At 39.2% G+C, this 10,595-nt stretch overlaps 1 protein-coding gene across 1 annotated transcript; it reads right to left on the reverse strand.

Annotated features, from left to right (window-relative positions):
* Nucleotides 1–523: 523 nt before the first annotated feature.
* Nucleotides 524–2,877, reverse strand: LOC311085508 (uncharacterized protein; the record flags this gene model as incomplete). The annotated part of the gene is made up of 5 exons (XM_084118007.1): nucleotides 524–1,104; nucleotides 1,480–1,547; nucleotides 1,889–2,002; nucleotides 2,121–2,423; nucleotides 2,601–2,877. The coding sequence occupies 5 exons, from the start codon at nucleotides 2,875–2,877 to the stop codon at nucleotides 1,054–1,056; spliced, it is 813 nt and encodes a 270-aa protein (XP_083974133.1). The 3' UTR covers nucleotides 524–1,053.
* Between the last annotated feature and the right edge of the window lie 7,718 nt (nucleotides 2,878–10,595).

Below are 10,595 nucleotides of genomic sequence, written 5' to 3' on the forward strand. Positions count from 1 at the left end.
TAGCATTCAAAATAAGTACCTATAGAGAGTATGTGATTTCGGATGCAGCCTCTGATTGCCAATATTGTATTATCTTAACGCTTCTCCTCATGTGTTTTTTGACCTATACCTGAGCTACCATTTTTATTTCCAAATAATACAATTAAAAGACATATCGTGATGCACGCTAACATAGCACATGACCTTCTGTAGCACCAACTTCTAGAAAAAAACACACTCGCTCTTCTGTAATAAACATGAAGATGTTAATCCTGTCCAAATCAGTGTATGGAATCACAGACATTAAGTGATAAGAATTGTAACTCAAATGTTGTTTAGAAAACTAGCCCCGTTGGAAAAGGCTAACAGGATATGACCTATCAAGGTATCAGTGGGTTTATCACGAATAGTTTTTCTTAAAAGGAAGTGTTGCTAGAGCTGGAAATGACTACTGAAGCCAGCACTGCTTGACTGCACGATCACTGCATGAGTATAAAAGATCATAATGCATTTGCACACAAAGAATATGAAATGTTCACATTACACAGTCATTTCTTTGTTTTATTTTAGACTTTTTTGTCAAATACCAGCATTGATGAGTTCAGTATTTTGTAAAGCAGGTTTTAAAATAGTCATGGTTTCATGTTAGCTGGAATGGAAAAAGCCCTTCAACCACACGCTATTAACACCTCAGACACACAACTGACAGCACACACACTCTCTGACATCAAACACACACAGCTCCGGCACAACAGATCAAGCAACATTTGTGTACAGAGGTAACAAACTAGACCACAGCAGAGTCTCCACTTCTATTGATGAGTATTTTGCATCTACATTTTACTTTTTTTCATGAGATTTACACACATAGTCTCTTTAAGACTCAAATTAAAAACATAAAATTCCTCAATGTGCCATACGGTTTAGATAGTTTGTTAAAAGTCCTTGTAATACAGGGCAAGTTTGTTTGACGTTTTTAGGAGGCAACTTCATGAATCCATCTTAAATTATTATAGTTTAAATCTGTCCCAGGTCACACAGTTGGGTCTTGTACTAAAGACTGAAGTTTGTTCATCATCTCGATGAGAGAGGTGCATACACCACATGATCCTCCTCTTTTACTTTCTGTAAAAAACACAACACAAGATATAATAATAATAATAATAATAATAAATGTTAGGTTTCTTCTGATTAAGAAGTTGCGATATATAGTTTTTTTCTGAATAAAAAATAAATAGTAAAGGCATTATAAAAGTAATCCATGTGACTCCAGTTGTTTAACCTCAATTGTATGAACAAAGCAAGTTCTTGATTTACAAAATATTAATCTTGTTAATCTTGTGTTGTGTCTCAACACAACACACATGCGTCCTGATCTTTTATACTGTCTAATATTCTGCTGGTGTGTGACTGATCAGACAAAAACACAATCTCACACTGATCTACATCTGACTCAATGCTGAAATGATAGAGACACACGACAAGAATAAACGATCTTACCTTTTTATGTGCGTTTCTTTTGTAGAACGCTGGTTCAGCATAAGTGATCTCTTCTGCATGAGTCTCAACTGTTTCAATTATAATAGAAGCATTAAAACAACAAAAAATAATACTAACTAGACCTGTGTGTGTGTGTGTGTGTGCGTGCGTGCGTGCGTGCGTGCGTGCGTGCGTGCGTGCGTGTGTGCGTGCGTGCGTGTGTGTGTGTGTGTGTGTGTGTGTGTGAAATAAGTATGCTGCTCAAATTTATTGTATGCAAATATTCTGATATGAGAGAAATTTACAGAAATTGGTAAACACAATAACTATCATTTATTTTTGGTTTCTTTTCATATAAGTGATTAAGAAGGTGTTAACTACAAATTTATGGGGATTGTTATTTATTTTAATACTTGTATGTAACACTTGCCTTCTTTGTCAATTTTTCTACATTTCCTGCAGATCCAGAAGATCCAAAATCCAGCAACAATCATCAGAGATCCAGCAGAGATCAACACTATCAGAGACACTGAGACTAGAGGAACTGAAGGAGAGGAAAAGAGAGACAGTCATTAATGTGAGTGAATGCATCAGTGTGATCTCCAACAGAAGACAGAGATCAGGTCAGTAAATACACACATATATCATCAGTGCTGTGGTACCTGCACATGTGTGACAGAGTGTGTTGATGTCCAGATGTGTGGTCTGGTTGCTGATGGGATTGTTCAGCACACAGCTGTAGGTGTTTTTATCCTGATATTCCACCTCCAGAGGTAGAGAGAGACTGATGCTGAGATCACACACACTGATGCTGGACAATACACTGATTCCTGCGTACCAGGAGAGAGTCGCATCACACACATTCAACACTGATGAACACACCAATGAACAATTTGATGATGATGATGATGATGATGAAGAACATTGTGAAGAGTTACTGCTGATGACAGGAACAGGCAGACGAGCTGAGAAATTCCGTAAAAAATAAACAGAAATATGGATAAATCAGTGTTAATTTTAGTTCATTGTGTTGATGAGCAGTGATTGTGTCTGTCAACTCAAACTATTACATAATTAAACAATTTTAATATTTAAATATCTAATAAAACAAGAAGCACAAGAGGAATTACATCTCGACTCACCATAGACAGAAACACTGAATGTTCTTGATGTCAGGTTCACTCCAATTATCTCTACTTGATAAACTCCAGCATGTTCAGTTGTGATGTTTGTGATGGTCAGAGATCCAGTTTGATCGTCCAGCTTCAGTCTGTCTCTGAATCTCCCATCAGTGCCATTATATGTTAAGATCCCATTGTCACGTTTTGCTGATAAGAACCCAAGTGCAGACAGTACTTTCATAAAACACGGTTTATTTACAAACGGAAAACAAGGACCCACAATGGGGCAAACAAACATAAATAAACAGAACTAGAAACTTGACGATGACAAACAGGAACTCTGACAATAACTAGACTTGACAATAAATATGAACTGGAACTCACAGACAGATTACAAAGCTCACAGAACCAGATGATAACAAGACGAACAAGCCCTGAGAAACAAACACAGGGATCTTACATAGGACACATAATCACAAGAGTACAGGTGACAATGATGAACATCAATACTAACGAGGGACCAAGGGGTGTGGTAAGGACACATAATCAAAAGTCACAGGTGATACTAATAAAACATTAACTGACAAGGAAACAAGGTAAGGACACAACACATAGCCCAAAACAACCAGCCATGTGCTTGTACACAAAACGAGAGACAAGTACATGACATAACCTCCTCCTTACGGAGCGGCTACCAGACGCTCCACATGGGACATAACAGACTGTAAACTAGACATAAACCAACAAAACATAACGACCATCAACAATGGCAAACAAGAAAACATAACAGTAGGATCAGGATGACACAATAAAAATAACACATGAGGGAGGGGGGGTGGGGGAACAAAAGAGTTCGTAGGTGGAAGTCCAGTGTGGATAGGTGGAACAAAAGTCTTAGACTCACTGGACGTGGGCGCGGATTGAGGATACGGAAACCGGGCAATTCTGGGTGGAGACACATGAGGTACAGTCTTGGGAGGGACAGGTCGGGGTAAAACAGAAACAGGGGTAATCGGGGAAACAACAGGGGACAAAACAGATGTTGCTGCAGTTAGCAGAGGAGACGAAACAGAACCCAAAACTGGGGGCGTTGCAGCCCGCAACGGAACTGGGACAGGGGGTACAACAGACGACTCAGCATGGACAGTCCTAGACTGCTTAGCTGGGACAGGGCTGGACTTGGTCACTCTCCCATGTACCTCAGCAAGGTCAGGACTGACAGCAGCGGCCTGGAGAATCGGCACAGAGCCGGAAAGGGACTGAGACGGCGGACCTGAAGTTCTCTTCTTTCTCCTCCTTGACCGTGAGGCAGGAGCCATAGCCGGCCCTATGATCGGTACCGTGATCCCTGCAGTGGCCGTTGCTAAAGCTGGAGGACCCGTCGCAGGCGTCGAAGTGGAGAGAACATGGTCGCCAAGCGTTGCCATGGCTAAGACGCGACTCTCCGGGATCACTGGCAATACGGATGATGGCAATGTCCTCCTGGGGTCCTGCCGCTCCATTCGACACACATGGTCCACCACTTCACGGAACGGGCGTCGGATCAGCCCCTCCCGTTCAGTCAGTGGAGGAGGTACATTGAGCCCCGCGATGAAGTACGAGTTAAGGAGGATCTCCGGCGTGAAATTGCTCCTCTCTTCTAGGCCCTGGGCATATCTCTCCAGGGACTTCTCTCCCTGGGGAGGAAACGGAATCTTGCCCCTCCTCATATCCTCAGTAGTCGACTGCCACCATCGTTCATGGTCATCTAACTGGCGTCCGGCGGAAAGAGACATACTGTCTGCTGGGTTCAAAAAATTGGCTTGTTCGTTCTGTCACGTTTTGCTGATAAGAACCCAAGTGCAGACAGTACTTTCATAAAACACGGTTTATTTACAAACGGAAAACAAGGACCCACAATGGGGCAAACAAACATAAATAAACAGAACTAGAAACTTGACGATGACAAACAGGAACTCTGACAATAACTAGACTTGACAATAAATATGAACTGGAACTCACAGACAGATTACAAAGCTCACAGAACCAGATGATAACAAGACGAACAAGCCCTGAGAAACAAACACAGGGATCTTACATAGGACACATAATCACAAGAGTACAGGTGACAATGATGAACATCAATACTAACGAGGGACCAAGGGGTGTGGTAAGGACACATAATCAAAAGTCACAGGTGATACTAATAAAACATTAACTGACAAGGAAACAAGGTAAGGACACAACACATAGCCCAAAACAACCAGCCATGTGCTTGTACACAAAACGAGAGACAAGTACATGACACCCATATTTTCTACTAATTTCAGCTATAAAATACTTTTCAGCTCCATATTTCCATGCTATGTTGTTGTAGTCTTCATGTATTTTAGTATCATCAGTGTTTAGCGTGACAGAATCTCCCTCCATCACTGACACTGACTGTATTTCATTTGTTTCGGCAGCAAACACTCCTGATGAACATGAACAGGTTTTCAGATTAATGCTCATGTTGGTTTAGAAAGTCTGAGATCAGTTTGTAACCTTTAACATCAGCAGAGACTACAAACTAAATAAAAAGTCACACTACGAACAAACAGACATGAGTGAATCAGTAATTTTATCTTTAATGTGTTTTTTAAATGATCTGCTGTAGAACAAAATTTATATAATGAAAAAAATTATATACATATATATGTGTGTGTGTGTGTGTGTGTGTGTAACATTTAAATTTATGTGATCAATTTATTACAGCTTGAAAGTACAAGTTTAAATATGCTGAACATATTCAACACATTTTTAATTGTTTGACTTTTGTAGTTGTGTATGACTACAGCAGAAATATAAACTTTTAAATCATTATTTTTTGTATTATTTCATGGGAGGATTTGTAATCATTGAAAGTAAAATACCTAAAACATCAAGAGATTTCTATCACAGAAGATGAAAATAATCTAATTTGAACCGTTTATTACTCTGATATGTGACTAAATTACAGAAATGATAACTTACCGATCAGACGGCAGAAACACAAACAGAACAAAACAAACATGTGAAACATTTTCTGATGTAATAACACTAGCACAACTGATCTAAACAAACACAACAGAAGTAATGCGAGCAAGACCTCCCTCGACAGAGTCTGACCCTCGTAATGCTCACACACACACACACACACACACACTCACTCACACATACACAGTAAAGCTGCTTTGAAACAATCTATATTGTGTATCTATATCTATATTATGACTTGACAGAGTTTGTGCGTGAACACATCTCACGCACAAATGATGAACATTATTTAAAAAAATCCTTGCTGCTAGTCGAGTTCCCAGCATGCACTGCGGCAGGAATGAATGATGTAGTTACTGTGAGTGAATCTCATTGTTGTTATTTACTGTTACTCATTATGAGCAGCTCCTCGTCTTTCTAAAGTCTATTGAAACTGAGTTATTCCAACTTTAGTTTAATAATTGGTTTTATAGATTTAAAATGTTGCATTCAAATTGCACACAATTACTTGCCTGACTGTGTTAAATATGTAAAAATAGAAGAATATTGTCTGAATATTGGATGAATTACTTTTCATGGTAAAATAAAGACTAACTCTAGTGATTTTAAAATTGTTGTTTATTTATTCAGTTTTATATATATATATATATATATAAGGGAAAATGTGGAGATTTAAAAGCGAGTCTGATCTCACAGTTTTAGTGAGGTTTGGAGTCAAACAGAAACTTGATGCGGTCTGTTTTTCTTCAGAAATGTGGTTTGATCTGTTGGTGGACAAACATCTTGTAGGTGAGAAAAACTTTTTTTGAAGAGCTTCTTCCTGTCATGCTTTTAATTACACAAACATGTTGAGCATGCTGAGAAACTGAGGGAGAAAAGCAATAAATACACCATGATCATATAACACTGCCATTCAATAGTTTAGCTTGTTAAAGTTATTATTTTTTTTTTGTTTTAGAAATTGATACTTTTATATTACGCAAGTAGAAATACACACATTTTTACATTCTTGTACTCGGCTTCCACTGAGGTGTTTTATTACAGGTGAGAATATGTCAACAGCTCCCCTTATATGCAAACAGTTATTTTACACATACAGTATAGTATTTATTTTAATTATTTTTTTGCTGTTGTTTATGATCTAACTAAAGACATTTTCTAGAGGTTTATTTAGTAGAAACTCACGTTGGTGAATGACTTACCACATGTTTGATTTATCCAGCATGCAAAACCAAAGACGTTGATATTATTATAATAATCCCAGGACAGTAAAACTTTAAATATTGTGTGTAAATCAATGCAATGTTTTTAATTAAAGTAATGGAATTCATTTCCAGTGGTGATCTTCATCAGGGGTTTAAGGTTTTGTAAAATGTGCAATGGTCTCTTAGTTGTATGAATGCAGTGTATGAATCAGGATGTGGTTTATAAAGTTTTTGAAGATCGTCCATGAGACTCGTGTGTGTTTGTCTGAGAGTAGAAGTGTGAATAAATGATGTTCTTCTGCTGTTTGTTTGTGTGTTACATTTACCCTGCAATACAAACCCAGCGAGTAATCAACTGTAATTTTAAAAGCATTTATTTAATAGGCCTATAGTATACTTACATGATACTAGATGATGCTCTAGTATGTAGCTAGTATATGCTCACTATATTATCAAAACAAATGGTGTATATCTCACCATTTTCACTTGCTGAACGATAAACAGGTGGAAAAAAAAATCCCACAAACTTGCATTAAAGGAGAGACCTGAGCTATAGAGAGACAGAAGATCACAGAGACTCGAGGTCGGCTCGTTTGACTGATAAACAAACTCCGAAAGAATCCTAGTATTATTGTTCCAGATGTGAAGTCTTATTTTGAACACTAGATGGCGCTCTGTACAGGAGGAAGCACACACAACCCCTGCTGTTATGTTAGATTTAACTAAACCATGTTAGATTTAACTACACCATTATGTGGAGAAAATGCCTACTTAAATTCATTACTATATATTTATAATATCATAGCAGTGTCAATTTGGAAGCTCTTAAAGTGATTTTTTTTTTTTTTTTTTGCTGCTGGCTGGAAGGTTTGAAATATCGTGATCAGTCACGTGACATTTGCATGATACCATTACAACAGTGAATCATACATTAAATTTGTTTCCTAAAATGACTGAATTTATTCATTGGTTCCATTCTAGAATTGACAAAAACGGGATATGATCTTTATATAGGCTATTAAAAAAAGATGTTAAGAAGCTCAGAGCTGCCAACACTGATGCATTCACCGTGAGACTCACGCGATTGAGACTTTTCACACGCTCTCACGCCACACATCCATTTTGTCACGCACAGAAAAATCGCGAAGCAAAGAGGACACGGAGACCGACAGACTAGACAGAGCAGGTTACTTATAATATAAAAAAAAATCTCAGCTCTCAGATTCTGTCAATTTTATTACGAAATTCAAACAATAAATGCGTTTTGGCGCTTGTAAATGTGAATTGAGTCACGTGACAGATCCCTAGCGGCACGTAAACCGATAATCTCTAGCTAATAGTAAATAAACACGAACACTGTTGAAAGATACAGTACAACTTACCGAAATGTACACTCACCTAAAGGATTATTAGGAACACCTGTTCAATTTCTCATTAATGCAATTATCTAATCAACCAATCACATGGCAGTTGCTTCAATGCATTTAGGGGTGTGGTCCTGGTCAAGACAATCTCCTGAACTCCAAACTGAATGTCAGAATGGGAAAGAAAGCTGATTTAAGCAATTTTGAGCATGGCATGGTTGTTGGTGCCAGACGGGCCGGTCTGAGTATTTCACAATCTGCTCAGTTACTGGGATTTTCACGCACAACCATTTCTAGGGTTTACAAAGAATGGTGTGAAAAGGGAAAAACATCCAGTATGCGGCAGTCCTGTGGGCGAAAATGCCTTGTTGATGCTAGAGGTCAGAGGAGAATGGGCCGACTGATTCAAGCTGATAGAAGAGCAACTTTGACTGAAATTACCACTCGTTACAACCGAGGTATGCAGCAAAGCATTTGTGAAGCCACAACACGCACAACCTTGAGGCGGATGGGCTACAACAGCAGAAGACCCCACCGGGTACCACTCATCTCCACTACAAATAGGAAAAAGAGGCTACAATTTGCACGAGCTCACCAAAATTGGACAGTTGAAGACTGGAAAAAATGTTGCCTGGTCTGATGAGTCTCGATTTCTGTTGAGACATTCAGATGGTAGAGTCAGAATTTGGCGTAAACAGAATGAGAACATGGATCCATCATGCCTTGTTACCACTGTGCAGGCTGGTGGTGGTGGTGTAATGGTGTGGGGGATGTTTTCTTGGCACACTTTAGGCCCCTTAGTGCCAATTGGGCATCGTTTAAATGCCACGGCCTACCTGAGCATTGTTTCTGACCATGTCCATCCCTTTATGACCACCATGTACCCATCCTCTGATGGCTACTTCCAGCAGGATAATGCACCATGTCACAAAGCTCGAATCATTTCAAATTGGTTTCTTGAACAATGAGTTCACTGTACTAAAATGGCCCCCACAGTCACCAGATCTCAACCCAATAGAGCATCTTTGGGATGTGGTGGAACGGGAGCTTCGTGCCCTGGATGTGCATCCCACAAATCTCCATCAACTGCAAGATGCTATCCTATCAATATGGGCCAACATTTCTAAAAAATAAGGGTGTCACGATTTCGATTTTAAATCGAAATCGATCGAAATTAATGCTCAATCTCGATTATCGAATCAAAAAATGGAATCGTCGATGCTGCCACGCCCCCATGTCACGGCAGCTCGGCTTGCCTGTAATAGGTAAAACTCCTTTTCTCGAGAATATTGAAGCCTTTATTTTAAAACGCATTGCAGCTGCACAGCGAGAGCATCATATCTCGTCTGAGCGAGCTGATTGTCTGTGCTGCGGCAACTGCACGAACCTATGGCGAGTTAGCAGTGGCGTACGGTCCAATGGGAGCGCATGGCGCCCTGCCAACCTCGAGTGCGCCAATTTGGACGTGGCTGGAGAGTATAATTCACAAAAAACTCGCCAAAGGATTTTAGGTTTAAATCGACTGAAGCGAAGTACCTGATATGAGCGAAATAGCACGGCAAGGCAAAGCAGTACTCGTTCCCTTATCTCTAAGGGAACCGAGGTTACGCAAGTAACCAAGTAGCCTACGTTTCCTTACGAGAACGTTCTCTCGTACTGCGTTGCAAACGCTGTGGGAACCCAATTTAAAACGCCGTGCTATTCGCCTGTGACTGCTCTGAGGAGTCCAGGGAGCCCCGGGACTATAATAGCCAGGTAATAGGTTATATTGTTTAAGTTTCCAATTGACTGAAGATATAAGTTATTGTTACATTATGTTGTTAATAAACGTTTTAAATTTGACAATGTAGTGTGTGGTATTGCGAACAAAGGTCAGATATTATTATATTGCATAAAAGTCTTAAAATGGCATAGCTTGTGCTTTCAATTTATTTTTTTTAAATAAAGAATCGAATCGAACCGTGACTTTAGAATCGAAAATGTAATCGAATCGAGGATTTGGAGAATCGTGACACCCTTACTAAAGAATGCTTTCAGCACCTTGTTGAATCAATGCCACGTAGAATTAAGGCAGTTCTGAAGGCAAAAGGGGGTCAAACACAGTATTAGTATGGTGTTCCTAATAATCCTTTAGGTGAGTGTATGTCTGGTAAGTATATAGCTAGTTGGAAAACAGTTTAGCTTACCTGTTTCTGGCAACATTTGATGGTAGAATGGTAGAATCTTGAGATAAATGTTTGTGTTGACAAATAGATCAAGTTAATCTGTTGTGTGATTGTGTGATTCACTCCTTTATAAAGTTTTGTTCACACTGTACTGTTGACACCTGCTGTGATCATCTTCTCTGGATCTGCTGCCTCAATCTACTGCCAAATCACAGCTGCGCTGACACAACAGTGCCCCTTGTGGTGTGATACTCTTGTGGTATTTATTGATTATTATTTTTTAATGAT

Source organism: Abramis brama (assembly GCF_963993115.1).
Source record: "Abramis brama genome assembly, chromosome: 6".
Taxonomy (NCBI): Eukaryota; Metazoa; Chordata; class Actinopteri; order Cypriniformes; family Leuciscidae; genus Abramis; species Abramis brama.